Source organism: Ambystoma mexicanum, chromosome 3q, assembly GCF_040938575.1.
Source record: "Ambystoma mexicanum isolate Mex_15411 chromosome 3q, UKY_AmexF1_1, whole genome shotgun sequence".
In the NCBI taxonomy this organism is placed as follows: Eukaryota; Metazoa; Chordata; class Amphibia; order Caudata; family Ambystomatidae; genus Ambystoma; species Ambystoma mexicanum.
Genome location: NC_090926.1, coordinates 676,385,683 through 676,412,962, shown reverse-complemented (window position 1 = coordinate 676,412,962; position 27,280 = coordinate 676,385,683). Strand labels below are relative to the sequence as shown.

Here is a 27,280-nt window from a genome sequence, read left to right as displayed (position 1 = left end):
CCCATGTTTCAAGGGTTTGTTGTTAGCACATAACATGCCTCTGGTTTTCCAATTAACCAGGTGCTCCACGAACCCGTTCCGTACATAATCCGAATCTGTGATTATGACCAGTTCATGGAGTTGATGCTGGACAGCAGTGAGGATGGCCTGATGCACAGCCATCAATTCTGCCACCTGACTACTTCGGGGACCAATTTTGTATCCAGCGGAGGGTTCTGGGGACTCATTCACCCATGCATTTCCTACGCCGGCCACCAGTTCTTTCTCCCCGTTGTTGTCAACATGGTAAGAGCATCCATCCACATAGACAGTGGGCATTCCCTCACACTTGTCCTCTTCAAAGACTTTGTGTGGGGAATTAAGGTATGCCTCCATGTTGTCCTTGATTTTTAGACTTTCGTCCTCGAGACAGTTTTCTCTGGCACAATCATGCAAGTCAGCCAGACCTTGCGCGAGGGGACTCTTCTTGTTTTGGCCATATCTGACCTCCACAGGAAAGCCTTGCATTGACAGAATCCAGGAAGTAATTCGGGAATTACTCACATTTCCGGCCCGGATTCTGTCACTTTGGAGATATTGCAGAGGCTGGTGTGGAGTCTCCACTATGATGTGTTCCCCCTGGATAAACGGGCGGTAATTCTTCAATGCCCACACCGTTGCCAGGAGTGCCTTCTCACAATCGTTGAATTTTTCCTCCACAGAGGATAAAGTTTTGCTCGCATAGGAGATTACTTTATTGACCTTGTCATGCTTTTGGTATAATACTGCCGTCAAGCACGTATTAGAGAACCCTGTCTCCAGGAAGAACTCCTTGTTTCTGACAGGGTAAGCTAGGCAAGGCGCTTGTCAGAGGCTTCTTTTGAGTTGTTTTACTGCCTCGGTTTGTTCTGGACCCCATTCCCACTTGACCCCCCCCTTCAGGAGATGAATCAGGGGTCTGGTGATCTCTGCGTAGCCCTCAATGAACTTTCTGCTGTAATTAGTCAGTCCAAGGAGGCTCCTTAGTTCCCGCAGAGTTGTGGGGTCTTTCAGTTTCTGAAGTGCTTCCACTTTCTTTTCCTGGGGACAGAGACCCTGGGGAGTAATCTCATGCCCCAAGAAATTAACATGGGTTCTACACCACTGTGCTTTCTGAAAGGAAAGTTTTGCTCCGGCGGCCCTCAACTGTGTCAGAACATAACGGATCTCCGCTATGTGTTCCTCCACAGATGAACTTTTGATGAGGACATCATCTACATAAGCCAGGTTACCCCTCGCACCCAGGTCGGGCATGGCCTTATGTAGGAAAATGTTGAATTCATTGCCGGAGTTGAGGTATCCGAACGGAGTCCGGGACCATGTGTACTGCTGGCCCCCAAAGGTAAAAGCCAGTTTTTATTGGTCCTCCCTACTGACAGGCACAGTCCAGTATCCATTGGTCAGGTCTATTGCAGTGAATACCTGTGACCCCTGAATCTGGGCCAGCCCTTGGTCAATGTAGGGCAGAGGCCATCGGGAAGTATGGACTCGTTTGTTGAGCTCCCTGAGGTCGGCGCAGAGTCTCCACTGGCCGCTTGGCTTTAATATTCCCAGCACCGGATTATTGAAGGTGCTGTGGACTGGACGGATTATTCCCCGGGACTCAAGGTTCTTAATTATTTCAGTAAGGGACTCCATTGATGCGAGAGGCAAGCGATATTGCTTCACAAACACAGGAGTCATGCCAGGGTCCGTGGGGATTGTGGTTGTGTGGATGTCGGTGCGACCACAGTCATATGAGTCTACCGCAAAGAGATCTTGGAAATCCAAGAAAACTTGTTTCAACTTTTGCTTTTGTTCCAGAGTCACACAGGCATCAGCTAGGTTGACTCTCTCTTCCACCATCTGCCTGAAGCCTGGAAAGACTTCTGGTTTGGCTAATTCAGCGGCCTCCTCCAGCTGGGTGGAGAAGTCCCTGGTCAGAGTGCTGATTTGGACTGGAGGCTTCAGGTGGGAAAGGCAGCCCTCATGGACTTGGAAAATCACCTCATCCCTCCTGAAGTCACAAGTCACATCTTCCTTACCATAGGGGCAGGAAGTGTACACCAGGAAGTTCCCCCCATGCCGGGTAAAAATCCTGTCTGGTGTTGTATTGTCATCACTGTCACTGTCAAAGCAGTCCTTGGGGATTGGCCCTAACAGTTCATTACCTAAATCTATGGAAAAATGTCGGTCATCAACCGCCATTCCAATAATGGTGCCTGCGGCTAGAGTAATACTCTTTAAGTCGCTGTTATCCACCTCTATTGGAATGGTGTCATGTTCTATGTTGACTAATGGTGTTGGGTTTACCTCCAACCCTTGCTGTTGGAGAGAAGCATTTAGATGTATGTAAGCATCAGGGTTTTGCAAATATTGTCCTCTTTTAACTTTCACTTCCAGGGAGAATTGTCGGGTCCTTTCTGGGATGGTGATTTCCTCTTTGATCTGAATTTCAACTGCATAAGGTAGCAATTGAGCTGACCTAAATGCTTTTTCTGGATCATCAAAGCCCATGGGATTATCCGCTAATCGGGACCAAGCTTTGAAGTTTATTAGGTCCAAACTAATGGCAAAGCGATTGAGAATGTCACTGCCTAAGTAAAAGGCGGCAGGGACGTCTCGCACGACCCAACAATTGTGGACTATGCTCTTGTTGCCAATGGAGATTTTGAGCATACACCTGCTTGGCAGGCGATGTTTGGAATTAGGTGCTTCCAGGTCCATTTCCCATTTGTCTATCAGTTTGAATGTGGGAATGGCTGGATCTTTTGGGAGTTGGCGGAACATGGCTTCGCTGATGAAGCTCTTACCGTTGTTCACACACACTCGAGCGAGAACAGAGTCCTTCCCATCATTTAACTGAACAGGGATGAACAACTGCTCTCCAATTTGCTGAATATCAGCCAGGCTCTGAGCTGATTTCACCTCTTTCTGGACTATAGGAGTGGGAGTTTCTGATTGTGGATTAGTATAGAATTTCAGAGTGTTTCCTTCCAGCGTGGAGTACCACTTTAGACTGGAAGGAAGGTTGATTTTCAGAAATAGAGAGGACCCTCCACCACCAGTCTCTTGTCCTACTGCTATTACTGTCACGCCTGGAATCTGGTTATTCTGGAAGTGGAATTCTACTTGGTCAGATTTTTGTTCAACCATGTGGCAGGTGCCGTTTAAACTAACATGGTTGACACTCTGTTTTAATTTTATTGGTCGGCTAGTCTGGGTCCAGAGGACCTTGTTTACACAATCTATTAGGGGTGACAACCTTCTCAGGAGGTCATTCCCCAGTAAACAAGGGGTGCCCTCTGGAGTCACAACTATGACCGGGTGTTTCAACTTGTGTCGCCCAATTTTAATGTCCAAGTCTGCAGTCCCCTCAACAGGAATTTCCTTCCCGTCAAAGTTCTGGAGTTGTCCAGGAAGTGAGGTGAGAGGAATTTGGTAATTCCCTCCCCTTCCTGCATTCAGTTTGTCAAAGGCCCTTCTGGACAGAAGGGTAGCTTGAGATCCAGTGTCCACCAGTGCCAAAATTGTACCCTGCCCCTGTACTTGTACCGGGGCATAGTATCTTCCCTCCTTCTCCTCAAGGGGGCACAGATAATGCACATTTTTGGACAACTGGTGGGCTAATTTTCTGGTTTTGGACATCGCTAGCGAAGACATTTGGGCAGAATTCTGTGGAGAGCCTTGGGAATCTGAAAGAAAAATTTGGCAACTGGAGATCAGAGCCATTGTGGGCTCCCCTGGCTCCGGTTCCGGGCCGCCCCCCCTTTTTGGAGGCAGTCACCAGGATGGGTTTGAACCAGGGGATTTTCTTGCTGTTGGTTCTGGGATGAGATGGTGGGCGGCGGTAGCTCAGTCTCCACATCTCCCCAGTCTGGATTTGCATCCCTAGGGACCCATTTTTCTTTGGGAGGAGTTCCCCCCTCTCTGAAGGAGAAGATCCTTTTCCCAGGATCCTCTGAGGATCCCTCTCCCTCAAATTGGAAGATCTGTACCTCCTCCTCAAACTGAGTCTGTTTGGGTCTTTTGTTTCTCCTACCCCCCCTCTGCTCCTTAGGAGGCAGACTTTCAGGGGCAAGAGATTTTGTTTCCGGTTCCTGGGTTTCCAGGGGCTGTTTACAAGTGAGGAAGGAAGCTTCCTCCAAGGCTTTGCACCCCCCTTCCCCTTGTGCCCCCTCCCTGGGAACCGGTGAGTTATCGGGGTGCTGCCCCCGTCATTGTTCTGGAGTACCAGGTCCAGAGTTTGGGGCATTCTGTGCCGGCATGCCCATCTGAGGGTTCTGCTGCGCCCTCAGTATTTGACCCAGATCCCGTGCCATATTTTGGACCTGGCGCTCTAACTGGGAAACCCGCTCAGGCTGATACGGGGCCCTGTTTTCTCCCCTGGGCTGATCCCGGGAAGGGTAGCTATCCCTTCTCTGGTAGTACCCCGGGTTGGGAGATTTGGGTACCCCTCCACCCTTGGCCTCCCCTCTCCCGGATTAGGTTGTCTGGGCTCAGGGAATTGGGGAAAGAAGGGTGGAGGATTTTGGGGCTGGAAATTGGGTGGATACCTGGGGAAGAAGTTCTGCCCAGGGTTTGGTGAGTTTCTGCCCTCCGGTGGGAAGTTAGGAGGGAAGTTCCCTGGGTTAGGTGCTTGGCTGGATCCCCCCCCTTGGGCTGGAGGAGTCCACACATAACCCAGGATGGGTCTGTTTCCCTTGTAACGGGGACTTACATAGTCAGGAGAGCGAGGGACCCCATTTGTGGGGCTGCCTCCCTGGCTCCCTGTCTGTGACTGGCCCGAGGACCTTCTGGGCCTAGCATTATTAGGTGCAAGTAGGTTTTTAGGCCCCCCCATCTCCAACTCTAAAACGGGGGTGACCTTTACCTCTGCCACCTTGGCAGCAGCAGGGGTGTTGTTGGCTTTGGGGTTTTTGGGCGCATTATTTTTATTTTCTATTGGCTTCTGCACCTCATAGATCCGGGTCGCCTGTTCGATGACCCAGTCTAAAGATCTTTTCTCGTGAAAATCCCTCACGAGCTGGGTCATTATGTATTTGGGCAAGGCATGGAAAAACGTATTAATAAATTCTCTGCTATCCGTGCGCACCCTTCTTGTGGTCTGTGCAAAAGCTCGCTTTAACTCTTGCACAAATTCTTGTGGGGCCTGATCCTCCCCACATTGTAAATTGTAGGCTGCCTTGCGAGCCTCTTGGGGATTTCTGTGAACAGAAAAATGTTTTAATATGGCCGCCCTATAGGTGGACCACCTGGAATGATTTTGGTCCTCCAGCCCTGCAAAGAAACTGGAGTACTCTGGGGAGAAGGTCCACTTTACATATTGAATACAGCTTTGGCTGTCCTTCAAATGAAAAGTCTCCATCATTTGCTCATAGAGCTCCAAGTGTTCCCAAACAGAATACTTGGCGTTCTTATGATAAGGCGTGATGACACTCCTGATCGCCTTAATATGCTTTAAGGGGTCCTTAAGCAAGGCCCTTTTGGCCTTATTGGCCTTTTTGGTTCGGGTAACCCTGGTCCATTCATCTTCTGACTCAGAGGCACTGCTCCCCGAGGTTCCCGTCTGTTCTTCCAGGTTTTCCCGGATTCTGCGAGCCTGGAAATGGCTGGCAGAATGTGGGGACCTGGTCTCCTGTGTCCTGTACCGCTCAGAGGAGTCTTCAGATCCCTCCTTGCTGTCAGGATTTGCTGGGTACCCCCCCACTGACCTAACTGGGCAGAGGTTTTCAGGATGCCCTTAAGGGGCCTACTCTCCTGGGGTTCCCCACTGAACTGTACTGTACTTGGGTGCCCATACCTGGATGCCCACCCCTCCATTCCTGAGTGGTACTGGCCTATGAGCCCCATACTTTTAGCTGGATAGTAATCTGCCATCCCTGTGGCCCTGTGCTCATGTGCGCCAGGGGACATGGGGGTGGTAGAGTCCAGGGACTGGGAGAGATGAAGGCCCCTGGTGTTAGGGCTCCTGAGGTTATGGTCATGAGTCTCTCTTTCCCAGCGGACCTCATCTCTATCCGCCCCTGCTCCCTGTTGCAATGCAAGAGCCTGCATTTGTGCTTTCAGTTCCTCAGTCAAGGCCTTACTAGACTCTATCAGTCTCTCCTGCATCGCTACCTGTTGTTGGAGCCTATCATTGTGTTGACAGAGGGCCTCATTTTCCCTCTGTGCTTCCTGGTTGGTCCTGGAGAACTGGGCCAGTCTTTGCTGCAGGAGGTTTACCTCCTGAGTCCCATCCCTACTGGCCTGCTCCTTTCTTGCCAGAGCATCTTCCACCCTTCTGGTGTGCTCTACCAAGTTCCGGTTTTCTTTTTGGAGGTCACCTAGCCCCTGGAGGGCCAGGTGATTTTCTTCAATTTCCTTTTTTAAGTGGCAGACTTCCTGGCCTAAAGTGTCTCTTTCCTGACTGAGAGCCTGCATCTGTGCTGCCAGGTCGTCCCTCTGTTGTTGAAAGGCACCAGCTTTTTGGCGCTCCTCATCAAACTCTGCCTGGGTATCCAGGTCTTTCAGAATCAGTTTATTGCTCTCCTCTTTCTCTCTATCTAGCTGGCTTTGCAGGGTGACTACCTGCTCCGCGCATGCCCTGTTAAAGTCTAATTGTTGCTCCAGCTTTTTCTGGCTCTGCAGTAGGGAGTCCAAACCTTCTTGGTACTCCTTCTGCAAGGCCAGAAATCTGGTATCCTGGTCAGCCTTTTCCTGTTGCAGGATGTCCATATCCCTCTTTATTTTAATGATGTGCTGTCTACTCTCATTTTCTGACTCCTGGCTCCCCTGCAGCCTCTGCTCAGAAGAGACCAGGTCAGATTGGACCTTCTCTAACGCCATCTGTCGCTTATTCGCCAGATCTTGGCTTTCAGTACATTTATCCTGCATGTCTCCCATATATAGGTACAGGTATGCGGCTATCCTAACCATCTTGTCTTGTTCATCCTTAGCTTTAGGAGCCATGTATAGTTCACTCAGGGCCACATGTAGGGGACCCTGATCTCTCCATAGGTCTGACCCTGTTTCAGTGACCTGTCGCGTGATGGCCTGCAACCAGGCATCCTGGCCCTGTTCAGTCCATTCACCTCTCACAAATAGTTTATGTAAGAGGTCCTCTCTGGCTATTTTCATGTCTACTAAGGTCGTCATTCTAGAGATTGGTCTCTGTCCTGACTTACAGAAGTTTGTATTTTATTTTTGCAAAACAGACCTTTTCCTAAGAGCGTTCCTATGAGGAGTGCTTTACAGCGTAACACAGCGTGGTGATCCGACCGGATATGTGTATCTGGTCAGCTGGCACACTGTATTAATCTGCACAAGTGATAGATCTAACCCAAACGTCCGGCACGAGCCCCCAATTTGTAAGAGGATTCAATTCAGCACTACAGCCAAGTCAACGCCTAGTCTAGAATACTGAATGAAAACCCTTATTGATATATCTATGTCCAGTTCATGCGTTCTGGATGACTACCCCTATATAACACCCCTCCCTTGGAATCCCCCTGACCCCACTGAGCCAAGAAGTAGTTCTGTTTTGCAAGTTTAAAGGTTTATTTGATAACTTAAACAATATATATTATATCACGCTTTATAATAAATTAATAATTGGATATCACACTTAATCTGGTATGATAAAGATTAACAACGGAGAATCTGGCACTAGCACACTTCTTGATAATCACTAAGGAGTTGACATGAAATGGATAAGATAGCAACAATACTTTTATGGTTTCAAATGGATGCAATGTGGTATGAAATGCAGTAAAGAAAATAACTTGATAGAATTTCAGCAAAAGACAATGTAATCACTTTCTTGGACAATTCACCCCCCCCCCTTTTATGCAATGCAAGGAAATGGAAGGAAGGCACACAGTTCTCAGAAATGCAATCAAATGTGATTCAGTTCACCCAGCAACTTAGACTACAGACGTTGAAAACACAGGCCCAAATGCTTTTAAATGTGCTGGCAATGGAGTGAAAAATATGCTAAAATGCTTTTAATTCCCTCTAGAGGTTTAGGGTGAGTGGTATATGCTTTGAATAAGTTCAGGATCACTTTAGCAATGCTCTATAATGATTGTCAGGTTGCAAACTAATTTTTGCAACGGAAGGCAAGCAGCAGCAGATTTTTACACATGGAGAAATTGGCAAATCGCGGTAAATTCGCGAGTGCGTTTTTCACGATTGCGGCAAAACTATAGGGGGTAGGAATGCAGTTATAGGTTCGTAGAAAAGCCACGATTCCCAGCTTTCAGAGGAAAGTTACTGCAAGTCTCTAGCACAAACGGTCACGGAGATATGAGCGATTAAATAAAGGTCGTTTTTCAGATTTGAAATTTTAAAGTTCACAAAGACAAGTGCAGCTTGCAACTAGAAAATGACAAGTGACAGCTTTACAAATGACAGGTGACAGTTAGGAGGCAGTTCTACTTAGATTAAAATAGATTGAATTATATTATTTTAACTAAGAGATTGGTTCTGCACAGTCTTGCTAGGTACTCACACTATATTCTTGAATTAGAATGGGTCTCGCCATGGATCTGGTCAGGTTTTAGACTGGACTCTGGTCTCTGCACTTCACAGTGATCTGGGTCAGCTCTCTCTGGTTCTGCTAACAGGTCAGCTCTACTCTGCTGGTCTGGTCTGGGTCTCTGAAGGTTGATGGAGGTAAAGTATGGATTTTCCCGGCAGAGCTTCCAGCTGCAAATGGATTTGAAGGTCCCTATCTGTCCTGTCTCTCTGCTTTTATGTGTTTTTAAAATGGGTGTGTGTGAGCAGCATCACTAGCCAGCCCCTCTCCACTTATCATTGGCCAAGCTTTCATTTCTCCCCTGATTGGGGGAGCTAAGTTGTGTCAGAGTGATGTCATTTTACAGCCTGCAGAAAGTCCACTCCTCCTGTCAACTTGCACACAAATCTAGATTTGAACCAAATACATATTTCATAGCTACACAGTGGTTTGAAATTACATGCACCCATCACATATCACAGGAGGTATCCCCTGTTCCAACTCTGCTCTTCCTGGGGGCTTGCATTCAGAAATGGCAATATTTTGCACTTTTTAACTGGTTTGCAATATCGGACATTAACCCAAATTTACACACATGTGCGCAAGGAGTATGGACATTAGTTGATGAAGTGTCAGATTTTTCACATGCACACATTTTGAGTAATATCCTCTTTTCCGCTAAAACCCCCCTGAACATGCCACCGGTTCTAAAAACCTCTTAAAATGTGGGCAGAAAAATCACAAGAATTATGGTGTCATTTATAAAATTTTCACATGTCCGTACTATGAGTTATTCATCTTTTTAGAGTTATGTTCTGGCCCCAAAGGGGTGTGGTTTTCCCCCAGCACAAGGTTGAATTTCTGGTTTTTCCAGTTCTGCCAAGCCAGCTTGCTCTCACAGGCAGTGCCCCTCCTTTGTCCTTCCAGGAGGAAGCTACATTTACGACATCTGCAATAAACCATCTGCCTGGGTCAGGACAGGGCTTTGTTCAGAGCTCCTGTATTCTGTGGGGGCTCCCCTTAATTCAATTATCAGAGAGATGGCATATCCTTAGTGTGGCCAGCAAAAGGCAGATAGGCCTGGGAACACAGCTGTGACTCAAGTTTCACTCCTGATGGGGGTAGTTGCCAGGCAAACTTGGAATCTCTTTAAGCCAGTTTTTAGCTACATGTCATTTCTGTTCCCCAGTCTTCTGCATTCAAATAAAACTGAACATTTTTACATATGCAGCTAGAATGCTGATTCTAAGTTTAAAACTATGACATTTAAACAATTGAAACCTATGTGACACACAAAAGTAGGTCACTCAGTCAATTTAAACATTTAGATTCTTAGTGTCCTTCAGTCCAAATTTACTTAAACTGCTGAAATCCACAGCTCAGCCAGTCTTGTTATAAACCTTCAAGTCACTTCAGAATATAACTTTACATTGGATCCACCTCTTAAAATGTCTTTCTTTGGCATGTTTTGGGTTCATTTATTCAGTTTTCTACAAAAAAGTAAAATCTGGTGTTGTTTTAAAACGCCGGCTTTTGGATAGTGGTGAGTACTGGTACTGCACCCCTTTTTGGGATTTAAGAAAATGAATTCCCAACAGTTATGGGTTTGCTTTTGGCAATCAGCATTGCCACTCCCAATGGTTTCAGACTACTGTGTGGGTAGTCCACTGGTGGTTTTAGGCAGTGTCCTTCTTGTGCCCATAACATCAGCAAAAATGAGTGGCAGCCTATTCTTCATGCATTTCCCTGTGCATTTTCTGGGAAGCTCTGGCCATCATGATGTTTTCCATGTCAATACTGCACAGTTTTGAGGTAGGGCTCGGATGCATGGGTAAATACATCCCACAAGGCGAGTCGAAGATGCAAACTGAAGAGAAGGCGATGTTATGGCTTTCCACCAAAAATATGGACCCTGCGGTTTCGTGCGCATCAACTGTGCGCCAAGTAGAGATGGATGCAGGTCAACATGAACACGCATTGGCAAAGCCAATAGATTTCGCTTGTGTAGTCCTGGTATAACCATTTGCCAGGCACTGGCATACTGGTATCTGCTGGACATAAACTGGCAATAGTTGTCAGCAGGTTTGATTACCTAGACATAGTATGTCAGTGGCTGCAAAATACCTTTACACAATCCAAAATGGTTGGCTTAGTCAGTGCTGGTTTTTAATAGAACTTCAGTGCAAGGAACAGATGTGAGGACACATATTGTCTATAAATCATGTGGTTCAAGGTACATTTGGTTACTGGGAGTTCCTTTACAACTGCAATTAAGCCATGAATTCTAAGATGACTGTTTAGAAATGACTCGACGGGTGCAGTACAGCACAGTTTGATGCTAGTTGCATGACTACCCAATCATGCATAGGCCAGCAGTTGGCAGAATCAGGTCAGGCCTACTAAGTGTCCAACCCCGGCTCCCTTCCTCCCATTCCACACGATCTTTCCAATCCTCCAACATGCCGACCAGATGCCCTCGCTCTCACAGCTCGCAGTACTCAATCCTTCTGCCCCCACTTCTTTTGCTGTTTACCACCGAAACCCGCCCTCTTCCAGTCTCGCGCCACTTGACATTCATTATCCAGGTTTGTTTTCTTAGCACTTAAAAATGTGTTTGTATTCTCCCAAACCCCCCCCCAACCCCCAATTATAAATGCAGGACGACATGTACCAGAATCCAAAGAAATACATTTAGGGCGGGAGGGGGGCGTAAGTACAACTTCGTCCCTTGATCGTAAGTAAGGAGTCAATCAGGAGGACCCTTTAGGTCCGTTAAACTGATAAGATAGCTCGGGAAGTTCATGTGCTTGCTGCAGACATCTGTGTTCAAACGGAAGGTATACACGCCCAAAAGGGATGCCATGCAGGTGTTTTCCTTCCATGGATTGATTAAAGGAGTAACGGTGAGTTGAGGAATATTTATTTAAATCGATACAAAACCGCGCCAGCAAGCCCCACAGGAAGCGTGGTGTTACAGATGCAGTAGAAAACCTCTTCACATTCAAATATAACCTGCTCTACAAGTTATGGTGTGTGGTTCAGTTTATGGAGGGTTTTGCATTACGAACAGAGCATCCATTCCCCCTTTGGTGCCTCCCACTCTTTTGAGTTTGGTCTGAAATGCTGTGCTTTCGTGCCACAGTTGGGTAACAATATTGGTATAAATTGTAGGGGAGTAATGGCACTGTAGAGGAAAAAAATCCGCAAGGTGTCCCTAGATTGCCTTGTTTCCCCCTCGGGGGACATTATAGGGCCTAATTCACTGAGCGTTAATCAATGGGGGTTTGCCATTATAACATGCTAATTTGAATAAGGCCCTTAATTGGTGTTATTAGTTTTGCTTCATAAGCAACGCTTTTCCGGTGTGCGCCCTTTGCTGGATCGTTTGCCCCAGCAATGGTTTTGGCTTATAGGTTGCACTTTAGCGCTGCCATGAGTTTTGAAACGGGTGGTGCATTCATTTCCTAAGTTGTAGTCCGTGCTCAGAACAGCTCAGGGAGGCTGCATAGATGGGAAGCACGTTCATTTGCTTCACGTGTGGCATTCAGCGCAATCTACAAAACGGTTAATGTTGCCAATGAATGTTAATAACATTGACACATATTTCTGTTTCCTTCTAGGTCCTCCCTGACCTGCCCTCACTGCCATAAGCAGAGCAACACCTTCGACCCATTCCTGTGCGTCACCTTACCCATCCCTCTGCGCCAGACCAGGTACGTTGCAAATCCAACTCCCCTTGGCTTCTTTTTGGCTTCCTTTTGGCTGTTTAGTTCTGTGTGTTTGGGGGAGGGGGCAAGGGGAAGGAGGAGAGAGGGAGGAGGAGGAGATTTCGCTTCCATGTTAGAACAACACAGGTTTTTGGTTGTGGTTAAAAGCTGCAGTTTCGTTTTACAGCAAAATGGGGAACTTCGGAGGCGGGGTGTGCACACCCCTCACCTATCCCCATGTCCCACTTGCCACATACTTTACCCCCAACCCACCCATTACCATTTTGCAGCAACAAGAATGGAGGTGTCAATGTGTTATTTTTGTCGCTGACGACGGAAAGAAAAAACAAAAGCAAATGGAGGAGGCAGCATTTTAACTGCTGCAGGGTCATGTCGCCTACAACATGTTACCCTCCCCCTGGGAAAGGGGAGGGCAGGGGGCAGAACGGCGCCGAGGCGCCAAAACAACCCTTCTTCTTCTTCTTCTTAATTATCGGAAGCGTGGGCGGACCCACGCAGGCGCTTCCCCATCCTATAGGATGATGTGCACCGCACCCACTAATTATTATTTGGCTCCATTTAAGCTCACAACTCCTCCCACCTCCCCGTCTGTCTCACAAAATCCAACATCACACTCCTCCTCCTCCTGCCTCTCTCCCCATCACCTCCCAGTATAATCCTCTCACTCAGCTCAGCCACTCCCAACGCATTCAACCGAACCCTCATCAATTCTCTCTCCGTAACATGTCTTTCACACCTAATCAAAAAATGTCCCACCGTTTCAGGTACCCCACACACCGCACAGTCCCTTGATTCACGCTTCCCTATTCGAAATAGACAGTCGTTCAGCCCCACATGACCTATCCTCAACCGATTCAGCATCACCTCCTCCCCCCTCCTCCATTCTAAACTCCCTGCATCCACCTTCACCGACACTTTCCCACGAACACCGAACATCCACCTGCCCTTCACCCCATTCACCCACCTCTCCTGCCATTCATCCAGGACCCGTCTCATCATCACAGCCTTCACCTCATTCATACTCAAAGGCAACCTCATATCAATCGCTCCCCTCCTCATACCCTCACCCACCGCCAGATCCACCAACTCATTTCCCAAAATGCCACTGTGACTGGGAACCCACGCCAACTCTAAATCCATACCCCCACGCACACACCGATCAATCTTCATCCTAATGTCCAAAATCACATCCTTCCTATCACCATCCCCTGCCACAATCGCCTGTAACCCACTCAATGAATCTGAGAACACCACCACTTTCTCATACCTCAACTCATACACCCTGTCAATCACCAATGCAATCGCCACCAACTCAGCCGTACAAATAGACACATCATTCGTCAGTCGTCCTATTTTATACTCCCCGATGTTTTCTATATAATACGCCATTCCCACTCTCCCAGACATAGGATCCTTTGAACCATCCGTAAACACCTTGTATCCTTCCTTTCCTGCCACATACTCCTGACCCAAAGCTTTGATCTCTCCCCGCATACCTCTCTTCTTCGATACCACATTTGCCAACTCCAAACACACCTTTGGAGATCTCATCATCCACCTCGGCCTTCTCTCCAAATCCGTATCTGTCACAATCATCAAATCACCCACACCCCACTGCACTCCCTTCTCCCACATGTGGAACCCAAAAGTGCCCCCCTTCCTCCTCCACCGATCCCTGTAATAGTCAAACCTCCAGTTATACTTCAAACATTCACGCACCGGATGAGCCACACTCTTCGCACTACACTTCACCCACCATCTCATATTTAACGCATCCCTCCTCAACCCCAATGGCATCTCTCCCACAAGCACCTGAACCGCATTCACTGGGGAGGACCTCATCACACCCGAACACACTCTCAATGCCCTCGCCTGTACTCTATCTAACCTCAACTTCTGACTAGACGTATAACCCACTGTCACCTGACACCCAAAATCCATCACACTCAAAATCAACCCCTTATACAACATTCGTAAACACTTCTGTTGCGCACCCCATTCTTTCCCAGTCACCGCCCTCAACAAATTCAGCCTGCGTTTACACTTATCCACCACACCATCCACTTGCACATTCCAATTCAACTTTCTATCCAGAATCACCCCCAAGTATTGAAACTCTTCCACGCTCTTCACCCTCACACCTTTCAAAACCAAATTCAACTCCTGCTGCACTCTTTTCCTTGAGAACACCATACTCACACTCTTATCCACAGACACCGAGAAACCCCATTTCCCACACCACTCCTCCATGCGTACAATCGCAGCTTGCAACCGTCTCTGTACCAACAACAAACACCGCCCTCTTACCCAGACCACACCATCATCCGCGAAGAAATCCACCTGACACCCAATTCCTGCCAAAGCTCGAATCAACCCATCCACCATTGCATTAAACGACGTTGCACTAATCACACTCCCCTGTGGTGTCCCATTCTCCATCTTCCAAACTTCAGACAGCACCCCCCTCACTCTCACCTGAAATGTCCTATCTGCCAAAAATGCCTTCATCCACCGAAACATTCTTCCCTTCACACCCATCTCCAACAGTCTCACTAACAACCCTCCCTTCCACACCATATCATACGCCTTCTCCAAATCCAAAAAGAACGCTCCCACCAACTCTCCATCACATAATGCCTCCTCCACCCCAGTCACTAATCTCACTAATGGGTCAGCCACCGACCGATTCCTCCTGAACCCACTCTGAAAGTCACTCAAACATCCATTCGACTCCAAATAAAACCCCAATCGCTAAACCACCATCCGTTCCATAATCTTACACAACACAACAGTCAACGCGATCGGTCTATATGACTTACACTCTGTAGGAACCTTGCCACCCATCAAAATCGCCACTACAATCGCTCTTTTCCACATCTTCGGCAAAACTCCATTCTTCCAGATCTCATTGAACAACGCTAATACCTCCAACTTACATTCCTATGGCAACTTCTCCAAAAATACATACATAATTCCATCCACCCCAGGGCTAGACCATTTTCCCTTTCGAATCGCTCCATTCAACTCTACCATCGAAAATGAAACCTCATATTGCTCCTCCCAAGGCCCAACATTCGCCACCACCTCTCGCGTTTCCTCCTCTACCGCACCCATTCGTATCCTCACCTCTTCTGGGAAGTTCCTTGAACTGTGAACCCCCGCAAAGTATTCCCCCAACAAATTCGCCTTATCCCCATCCTCACTAATCACCTCTTCTCCTTTCAACAACACAGACATACCACCCTGCGACCTCATTAATCTGGACATCCGCTTGAACTGTTTCCAAACCTCACTCACACCAGAATCACTCCCCAGAGACCCACAATAGTCTCTCCAATATCCTCTCTTTCTTTCCCTAATCACCCTCTGCACCACCGCCTTAGCCTTCTTATATGCCATCAAATCCACCAACATTCCCGTTCTCACCGCTCTTGCTCTAGCCTTCTTTCGTGCCGCCACTGCTCTTGAGCATTCCACTGACCACCAAGGAACCTCGATCTTCCCACCCTCCCCTTCTCAACCTCCGGAATTGCTGCCACAGACGCTGCTTTCATTCCCTGCACCAGATGCTCATTCCATTCATCCAATCCCCCCTCTCTTCCCCTTGGACCAATCAAATCCCGACACACTCCTTTGTACACCTCCCAATCAGCCTTCTTAAAATTCAACCGACTCCCAGTCATACGTGACCTGATCCCTACCTCACCCCTCACAGTTACCAAAATAGCAGAATGATCACTCCCCATGTCTCCATCCTCACGCACCTTCCAATCACATTCTCCTGCAATTGCAGCAGTCACCCAGGTCAGATCCAAGCACGACATCTTCCCAGTCCTCACATCCAACCTCGTACCCGACCCATCATTCAGCAATACCAGACTCAATTCATCCGCCATGTCTTCCAACAATTCTCCATTCATATCTGTCCTATCACTACCCCACAACGTGTTGGCACTGTTAAAATCGCCACACAAAACACAGGATCCCACATGTCCTCTTATCACTCCAGTCAACACACCCACTTCCACTACCTCACACGGATTATAATAATTCAGTACCAATACTTCCGATCTTCCTACCCGAATCCCTACCCCAATCGCCTTTACTGCTCCATCCACCACAATCTCCCTTGCAATCAACCCCTTTCGAACTGCTAGAGCCACACCCCCCCTCTCCCCTCCAACCTATCCTTACGAAACAACTCAAAACCTGGTATCACAAATCTCAAATCACTCCTCAACCACGTCTCCTGAATACAAACCACATCAACATTCAACTCCTCACACAACACGGCTTTCAACTCCTGTCCATTCCTCAACAAACTCCTCGCATTCCACTGCAAAATTCTCATGCCGGCACCCCACTCAGCTTCCGCACTTTAGCAACCTTCTTAAACACATCTTCTTCTGATACATCTACAACATTCAAAAACCTTCTCCCAGCTTCCACTACTCCTTTCGTAAGATCTGATGAACTGATAGACGCGTTCCCCTGAACCAGATCCAGCACATTCACTATAAAACACAAAAATTCAGTTTTTGGAACAACCACCATTTCTACACCTTTCACTTCACCCAGCACTTTCTTTCTTCCCACAACCTCATCCACCACCGACTTTTTCTCACTCACCTCAGTCACTACCCGTACCGGTTTCACTTTTGCAACAGCCTGCGCATAAGACAGACCTTCCGCCGCCCTCACCTGTACCACTTCTCTCGCCACCCTGTAACTCTCACATCCCCTAAACGCGGAAGAATGCTCCCCCCCACAATTCACACATTTCTCCAGAGTCCCCACCTTACATTCCTTTATATCATGCTCTCCACCACACCTCCCACAATGTCTCTCATTCCTGCATGCTCTCGCCACATGTCCAAATCGTTGACATTTATAACACCTTAATGGCATTGCCACATATGCTTTCACACGATACCTCTGATAAGCCATCACCACCTCCGGACACTCCGTTCTCTCAAATCTCACTGCCACAGTTGTAGACACCACATTCCCATGTGCATCCCTCCTCCCCAACCTCCACGCCTCCACCACCCCCACTCCCGATAGTTGCTCCTCCACCTCAGACATACTCATAACCACTGGCACTCCATACAGCACTCCCTTACAAGACACTCCACTTTGATCAAACACTCTTACCGCATGCCTACCCAGACAATGCATCTCCAGAATCTTTGATTTGCTAACAGCATCCGACCCCTCCACCAACAATCGACCCCCAGCCACCACTTGTATCCGGGAAACATCTCCCACTGCTGCCTTCAACCATCTAGCAATCTCCGTTGGATTCACCCCCAAAAACGTCTTGTCACGATTTTCAGGTTTCAACACTACCTTCCACACACTATCAGACTGCATCTTCTCTTCAGACATACTGCTCACTGAGGCTTCCAGCCCCTCCAAAACGCATTTTTCTGGAGCCCCCGACCCTGAGATGTCCCGGACCAGCCCCCCTTCATCATCCCTCTGAGGGGATCTGCTGCGATGCCGTCCCTCATTTCTCCCCTTGCCACCCTCCACAGGTGTAAATTTCACAGAAGATGCCTTCCCCCTCTTTGACTCCTCCTCCTCCACCCCCCCTTTCTTTCCAACCTTCCCTTTCCCCTTACCCATTCTTACCGCCTTCTCTGAGCACTCTCACTCCTTGCATCCGACTCCAGAGACCGCTTCTCCTTCTCGAACCCAGCACCCTCCACCCGGTCACCGCTCCGCCCTGCCTGGGTCCGCCTTCTCTGAAAGTCTCCTCTCCTCTGCAACAGAGCCTCCGTCCCTAGTTCCTAATAGAGGAACGGCCTCTGCTAGCGTCCCTCCACAGTGTCCCAGCCGACTCTCGTATCTAAACGTGTGTTCCAAGTCTCATTCCGCTCAATCACGCTCCGGCTCCATTGAAAACCTCCAGTGTCTAGTTCCCATCCGAGGAACGGACTATAGCAACGCCCCCAACTCCTCCACGAGCGACCGCCACTGCAGCCCCAGCGTGTGTCCCCAACCTAGCCTACTGAAGCGCCTCCGCTCGCTAGTTCCTGATCCAATGTTGTTGATACCGCCAAAACAACCCAAAAGCCCACGAAGGGCTAAACAAAGGAAAGGGGCGGGGCGAGACGCCTTATAAGCAGCAGGGTCCGACGACCGAATCATCTCGCTCCTGCAGTGGGACCCTGCAGATTCGCCGTGGTTGAAGGATTTAGTTTGCCATATGAAACACTGTGTCATGCCAATTTGATTGATGAGAGGAGTAAGGTGCAGCTAAGGGGCATGCGCAAAGGAATAATTGGCAAGAAAGGCTAAATGGACAAATGCAGTGGTTATACGAGCTACCAACATGGTGAGTACCAAGCGCAAGACCCAATGGGAACAGTCTGCGTGCCCAAGGACACCCCAGGCCAGGGTCTGGAGGGGGCGAGTTTCCCCCCACTCTCTGGGTGTGCCACAGTCCTTTGCAGGCTGCTACCATTCAGTCCTTGCCCTCTGAACTGAGACTCGTTTCACCCGGGCTGTCCAACGGCGATTTAAAAAATCTGGTTCTCCTGTTGAATTGATCGTTTCACTCATATTGAGAAATGAAACCGTGAGAGAGTCAAGTAACTGTACATGTGTCCATGGTCTGAGGGTTCCTCCCGTTTCACTGTTTTTCCGTGGTCGGTAAGATGACACTCTTGTTGTCCATGGCTATTTATATGGTCTGTGAGAGACATCCATCTTGCTGCAAGTGTCTACATTTTTTGGGGTCTTTGAGAGGCCTCTTATTGTCAGTCAATGTGTTTATATTCTCTGTGAGAGGCACCTCTCTTTTCAGTGAATGATTCTATGGTCAGTACGACACCTCTCTTGCTGTCAGTGTTTATATGGCTAGTAAAAAACCCCTCTCATGTTGTCAGCGTACATTTCCATGGCCCATGGGAGCCCACCTCATCAATGGATATATGTGATCGGTGCAAGGCCCCTCTCCCATTGTTAAGGAATGTTCTATGGTCACTAAGAGGAACCTGTTGTTGTTGTTGTTGTATGTTTCTGTAGCCATTGAGTGGCCCTCTTGCTGTCAGCGAGGCTCCTCTCTTGTCGGTGTATGCTTCTTTGGTCCGTGAGAGGCCCCACATTTTTCAGCGTGTATTTTGTGGTCCGTGAGAGGCCCCTGCTTTTTCAGCGTGTGTTTTTGTGGTTCGCGAGAGGCCCCTCCTCTGTTAGTGTACATTTCTATGGGCACCGAGAGGCCCGGCCCCTCTTTAGCTGTCGGTGTATTTTTCTGTGGTGAGTGATGGGCCCCTTTCTTGTCAGTGAGAGGCCCAGTGGAGCCAGGCTGGTGTGCAAGGCCAGTCCTCAGTTCCCAATACAGGAGAGGGGATCAGTGTGGATTGGAAATGTGCTGCTGTTCTAGGACTGGAAGTTTGATTGCTGAGCTGAGGGCCCTGTAGCTGGTTGATTTATACACGGAGTCTGCGCACTCGTGGCTCACCGGAGTTCTGGACTGCAAATCCCATGATCCCTCCCCACTGACTATGCAGACTGTGAATGCGGGGAGTTTTAGCCCCGAACACCTGGAGAGCCAACGATCACAGACCCTTGCCTTGTACAAAGAAGTTGGGGCACATTTTTTTTATAGTAATCAGTAACACAATATGAAATTGTGTATAGCATTGCTGAACTAATGAGTGTGCATTTTGGCTGTTAATAACTACGATTTTAATCGATCAATTAATCTTTAATGCATCATGTTTCCTGTAGTACGACGTTTGTGTTCACCATAGGACAATGTATGCTGTATTTTCATGTCTTTTTGGTGAATATATATATATATGTATGTATATATATATATATTATATTTTATTTTACCTCGAGAGCAGCATAGTGCTGTACAGAGTGTGGGTAGCCGGCATTTGGGCTGACATATTTTAACAGTAGCTCAGTAAAGTGAGGTCTGCGCATCGGTTGGAATTAGTCCTTGTTCGGGCGTTGTTGAAAGAGCCTTCTTTTGAGAGAATTGTGAAATTGGAGAATAGTAAAGGCATTCTGAGCAGACACCAGGATCAAGCTCCAGAGAGTGGGTGCATGCGTGAGTACAGACCCTGCCTATCTGCTACTTCCCTTTGTTTGTGTCCCTAAAGCAAATTTTCAATGCCCCCAGGCCCTAGATCCCCTTGCCGCGATCCCCGCACCCGCTTCCTGGTTCGCCTTCGTCTCGCACCGCCCCCACCCGCCCTGATTGGCCCTGTCAAGCGCGACCCCTTTCATTACTAGTCTTCCCAAGGAAGCCCTCTGCCCGGCAGCTCATTGGCTAAGGACCCAAGGCAAAGGACGGCTCCTTCAGTGATGGCTCCAGGTTGTATCTGCAGGTATGCGCAGGATAAGCAAAAAGCTAACAATAAGTGTGGCAAGGGTGGGGACAGATGCAATTACTTCACGCCATACTACCCTACCACTTAACCCTAAAAACTAAACTATTGTAAACATCTTCATACTGTGGTAGCATTGCTTTTAGAAGTCTGCCATAACAGCATATCTGTGGTATAGTTGCATTAAAATGTCCACCTAAACAGCATATCTGGGGTATAGTTGCATTAAAATGTCCACCTAAACAGCATATCTGTGGTATAGTTGCATTAAAAAGTCTGCATAACAACATATCTGTGTTATAATTGCATTTAGAAGTCCGCCGTAACAGCTTATCTGTGGTATAGTTGCATCAAAAAAGTCCTTTAGTTGCATTCAGAAAGTGAGCCTAAACAGCATATCTGTGTTATAGTTGCATTTAGAAGTCCGCCTAAACAACATATCTGTGGTATAGTTGCATTATAAAGTCTGCATAACAACATACCTGTGGTATAGTTACATTTAGAAAGCGCGCCTAACAGCATATCTGTGCCTAATAGCATATCTGTGGTATAGTTGCATATAGAAGTCTGCCTAAACAGCATATATGTGGTATAGTTGCACTAAAAAGTCTGCATAACAACATACCTGTGGTATAGTTACATTTAGAAAGCGTGCCTAATAGCATATCTGTGCCTAATAGCGTATCTGTGGTATAGTTGCATTTAGAAGTCTGCCGTGACAGCTGATCTGTGGTATAGTTGCATCAAAAAGTCCTTTAGTTGAATTCAGAAAGTGAGCCTAAACAGCATATCTGTGGTATAGTTGCATTTAGAAGTCCGCCTAAACAGCATATCTGTGGTATAGTTGCATTTAGAAGTCCGCCTGAACAGCATATCTGTGGTATAGTTACATTTAGAAAGCGTGCCCAATAGCATATCTTTGCCTAATAGCAAATCTGTGGTTTAGTGCATTTAGAAAGTCCTCCTAACAGCATAGCTGTGGTATAATTGCTTTTAGAAAGTTTGCACAACCATGAGTCGACCCCACCCACCAAGATCCACAGAAAATGATCCCCTCGCGCCCGCCTCCCTTCACGCCCACCCTACCGCCCAACCCCCCCTTCTCCTAGACATTCTGCCCTACCCATCCCCTAGCCAAACACCAAGCCAGAGGGACATAATGGCGAGCCAACCATCCCAAGACCCTTGCTCATCCAACACCCTTGACCCCCCCTGAATACTGTCTTCAGACCTGCCCCCCGACTAACGGCCCTCCTAGCCTACCAAGCTCACCCATCTCCACTACCACCCACTTTCCACCGCCCTTAACTCCCACCATCATCCCCCTCCGACCCCACTCGTTCCCCTCCCTAAAACTTGCACGCCTCGCCCTGGCAAGAACAGTAGCTGCATCCCTTTCCCCCTCTGGCCCCCCCTACCCTCTCTCACACACCGCCCGCAACAAAAACACTGAAGAGGAAACGTACATGGTCTCCCTCAATTTCTCAGTACTCCTCACCATTCCTGTCTCGACCCACCTCCCAATCCTCCACTCTCAACCTTCACCTCCCTCCCCCCTGCCTCGCCCTACCTGAAACCCATCTCCCTTGAATTCTCACCGACCACAACTGAAACTCCTACCCCACCTCAACCCACTTTCAAATCCTCGGTCCCAATTCCACTCACCGCATCACACCAGTCCAATCCCTCCCCACTCAACCCCACCAACTCAACTGCACGCCTACTCTTCCCAATGACCACCAACCACCCCCCTTCTCGCTCCCCTTTTTCCACCCTCTTCCCTCCCACACCCCACCCCTGCAAATCCCTCACAATCCTCCTGTACCGAAGTAAATTGCATCCTCTTTAATGCCAGATTTCTAGCAAAAAACAGACACAGCACCTTTGACCTCCTCGCCTCTGACAAACTGGACCTAGTCTTTATCACTGAAACCTGGTTCTCCGATGACTTTGCCCTTATCGCCAACAAAGCCTTTCCCCAGACTACTCCCTCATCCCTCTAAACCGTCCCTCTAGAGGAGGAGGAATAGCAATTGCCTTCAAGCCTCACTTCCACGCCTCAGTCATCGACAACCAGCCATCCATTCCTTAATGTGAATCACTCCTCGTAAAACTATCCCTCCCCCCTTCGTTCTCCCACAGCTTCCTAATCATCTACAGACCCACAGGCTACGACAGGCAATTCTCAAACAACTTCTGTGACTCTATTGCCACCCTCCAACTAAACCATCCCACCCTCACTGTTCTAGGCGACTTCAACATATGACTTGAGATCCCCACCAACCCCATGACCCACTCTCTGGTTGATGGTCTAGACGTGATTAACTTCCATACTAACATAAACGGACCGACGCACTATAAAGGACACACCCTTGATGCCAGCTTCTGCTCCCACAACCTGATTCATCTAAACCCCCACACCCCTATCATCTGGTCTGATCACTTCATTATTGCTTTCGCCATTTGCTCACCCATCCCGCTCCCCTTACCCAAACCAGAACCTCTGAACCTACGCAAATGCTGGAAAAAACTAAAGATCCTTCCCGATTTAGCCGATGAACTCCTTTGGTCACCTCCCCCGACGCACCTACCGAACGAGCAACTAACCTCCGACGCCTTTGACTCTTGGCTCAACTCCTCTCTAATCCCGCTCACCCCCTCTTGTAAACCATCAGGTCGCCAGGGCCTTTTTCCTAGATGGTTCACACCAGAACTGAAGACCGCAAAACAGCTATATAAATCCCTAGAACGCAAATGGCGGAAAGACAATACAACCCTGAGCAGATCCACCTTGGCCCGCCACCACCGCCACTACAAGGCCGAAATCCGGAAAGCTAAAACAGCCCACTACAATTTTCGAATTCTAAACTGTAAAAACCCCAGCAAAGAACTTCACAAAATAATCGCCAAATTCACCAAACCTTCATGTACCACCACCCGTCCCACCCCTTCATAATCACTATGCGACTCACTCTCTCTTCACTTTTACACCACAGCTTTCAAAAGAACAAACCTGCTACCCAACAGATTAGCTCTAATACACCCACCACGCAATCCACCCGCCCTTCCTGCCATCCCACCACCTGCGACCGCTAGCCTACCAACTTTCGACTCCTTGACTCCAATATCAACTGACCAATTTCGCAAACTTCTCTCTGCCCGCAAACCATCCGACTCCCCGCTCGACCCATGCCCAGCCACAACCCTCAAAGACATTTTTGCTTCCACCTGCGCAGGAGGACACACAAGAACCATCATGAACGATTCCCAATCCTCTGGAATTTTTCCCGACGCATTCAAAACTGCGCATGTCAAACCTCTCCTATAAAAAAAAAAAAACCTTCCCTCAACCCTCTCGAGCCCAAGAACTACCACCCCATCTCAAACACCAGGTTCTTCGCCAAACTCATTGACCGAACCGCCTACTCCCAACTAAATGCCTTTGTCGAAGCAAACAATCTCCTTGACCCCGCTCAATCAGGTTTCAGAACCAGACACGGAACCAAAACCACCCTAACCTCAATCTTGGATGACCTTAAAACACAGCTGATTCTGCGGGATGCGCCGGACTAATCCTCCTTGAGCTATCCACCGCCTTCGATACAATCAACCACTCAATGCTCCTTGATTGCTTCCATGCCCTAGGAATCCGTGGAAACGCTCTCAAATGGATAGCATCCTTCCTCGACAATAGGAACCAAATAACCCTACTCTCGACCTATGCGTCCCACGCCTGACTGGTCAACACTGGAGTTCCACAAGGAGTGTGCCTATCAGCCCTCCTGTTTAACCTCTATATGTCCAACCTCCCACGAATAATCCACTCCCACGATATCCTGTGCTACAACTACGCAGATGACACACAACTGATCCTAAAACTCCTGAATTCTAAAGCCAACTGCCAACCTAACCTCGCCTCCTGCCTCCTCAACGTAGATCACTGGATGACCAAAAACCACCTCTTGCTAAATCCCTCCAAAACTGAAATCATGGTATGTGGCAATACCGAACTTCTTCCGCCCCCGCTACCCTGGCCATCTGCCATGGGCAATTCCCCCACACCCTCAAATTCAGTAAAAACCTTGGATGCAACCTAGACTCAGACCTAACCCTCTCGCTCCAAGTCAATAATGTCTCCAAGTCCTGCCACTATCATCTTAAAACTCTTAGGAGCATTTTTCCATACACCTCTTTTCACAACAGACTCTCCGCGGTCCAGTCTGTCATGTCAAGACTAGACTACGCCAACCCCCTCTACCTCAGAGTCCACGCGTACCAACTAACCAAACTACAAAGAGCACAAAACGCCGCTGCCAAACTGCTACTAGCACTTGGCCCAAGAGATCACATCTCCCCAGCCCTCAAAACTCTGCACTGGCTTCCGATTGCCCGAAGGGTGACCTTCCAAACCGTATGCATCTCTCACCGAGCAATGCATAAAACCGGACCACAATATCTCCAAGACAAGCTAAAAGCCTACAAACCTCCACGCACTCTAAGATCAAGCTCGGCCGGCCTCCTAGTCATACTAAAAACCAACTCTGTCAGTTTAAGTGGATCATCATTCTCGGCCCTGGCCCGACTCTGTGGAACGCACTTCCACCCCACATCTGACTCACCGAAGACCTCATGAATTTCCGCAAACTACTGAAAACATGGCTCTTCCCCTGAAATCGACGTGTAGGTCATACTGGACAACAGCAATCAATGACCTTACCCCAAAGCCGCCTTCTCATAAACGACTATCCAGCATCACGATCCGAGTGAGAAATCTAAAACCAATAACCGCTAAATGTAAACTAAAAAAGATAAACTAAATAGAAAGAGTGAATTGGATGAAAGTAGAAAGTGGTTGAATGGAATAAACCGAATGAAAGCAAGGAAGTGGATGAAATTAATGAAATAGATGAAAGAAATTAATTGGACGTGACAAACAAAGTAGACTAGAGGAATAAAGTGGACAAGAGGAACAAAGTAGACATGAGGAATACGCTGATTGAGAAGATGGAAAGGATTGAGCACATGAAACCGATCGAGTGCACGGAACAAGTAGAGTGTAGGGAACGGATAGATTGAATGACAGAGTGCATGGAATGAACTGAACGATTAGATTAGATGAAGCAAGTGCACGAGATGGATGTAGGTCATGTGACAGATGAAATGCATGGGGCGGACGAAGAGTGCGTGGGGCAGACGAAGAGTGTGTGGGGCAGAGGAACGTATTGGAGGGCACGGAACAGTTGGAGTGCTCGGGTTGGTTGGAATGCAAGGGTCTGTTGAACTACGGTCCCCGAGGGCGTTAAACCTACCAACACCTTGAGATCATACCAACGGCATGCAAGGCGCTATACAAATGCAAAGTAACATATCATAACGTAACATGCAAAGAGTGGAATGCACGGAACAGATAGAGGGCACAGAATGAATATTTACAAAAATTATTCGAGTGCATAGAACGATCAAAGTACATAAAACGGTTGGAATCCATAAAATCGTTAATGCGCATGGAACGGCCTGGGCGCATGGAACGGCCGGGGCACATGGAACGGCTGGGGCGCATAAACGGAGTGAATGGAACGGTTTGGAGTGCATGGAATGGTCGGAGTGCATGGAACGGTCGGAGTGCATGAATCTAATGGAGTGTGCTCGATCTCAAGCACCTAAGGTAAACCACCATATCACATCTCCACGCTTACTCTCTTCTTTACATCACCACTCAACTGGAACACAGCAATACTATGACACCATTCGGTATAGCTGTTCTCATACCATCACTTGCCTCATACTGCCCATCATCCTAACTAAACACAGCTGGTTACACACCCTCCAGCCTAGGCGTTCTCCTCAGGCCTAACGCAGCCAGAATCGGTATGGATAACAACCTGCCCGAATGAACACATACTCTTGATCTCCCAACCACCACACCTACCGCTAAGAAGCAGCTATCACACGAATGCCTCACCTGCTGCACACATATCCGGTTCTCTCTCTCTGTCTCTCTCTCTCTCTCTCTCCTGTTCCGGAGGGCATTCAACCTACCAGCGCCTTGAGATCATACCAATGGTACATAAGGTGCTATATAAATGCAAAATAACATAACAAGAGAAGGATTGTTTGTGGGTACGCTTTGCGTTGTGATTCAAGCCAGTTGGTCGAGTTGCTGTGCGAGGAGCATGTGCAACCAGATATGTGGAGCTTAGACGCCAGGTACACTGGTGTGCTACTCCTGACTGCTTTGTAGATTATACATGCAATCTTGAACAGTATCCTGGTTTGTAGTGGAAGCCAAAGTAGTTCACGTAGAATGGGGTAATTCGGTCACATTTCATGGTTCTGTAATAAGACGTGCTACAGCATGGTGGACTGCTTTTAGCGGAGCCAAGTGACCAGCTAGGAGCCCTGTCAGGAGAGCATTTCCCCAATAGATGTGCAAGACCACAAGTGCCTGCACTACGGTGCGGAAGTCCTGCGGTGGGATGAAGGGTTTGATTTTTTTTTAATTTTTTTATTTTTTATTTGATCGGTAGAGATTCTGAGCCAGTCTAGTTGGGCCTTCTTGGCTATGTTTCTGGAAGGACAGATGGTCAATGGTGAAGCCTGAGTCTGAGAGTTGTGGATCAAATCCCTCTTTGCGATTGTTATTTAGTTATTGTTGGACACGTTTGTTTTTTAGCTTGAGGACTGACGAGGACAAATTCAGTCTTGTATGGGTT

The 27,280-nt window shown here is 48.0% G+C and overlaps 1 protein-coding gene across 1 annotated transcript in view; it reads left to right on the top strand.

Moving 5' to 3' along the window:
* The window catches only part of USP43 (ubiquitin specific peptidase 43), a 1,531,566-nt gene that overhangs the window by 722,983 nt on the left and 781,303 nt on the right, over positions 1–27,280 (top strand). The window contains exon 4 of the mRNA XM_069654572.1: positions 12,115–12,207. Within this exon, the coding sequence (XP_069510673.1) occupies positions 12,115–12,207 (93 nt within the window). The remainder of the gene's footprint in view (positions 1–12,114; positions 12,208–27,280) is intronic.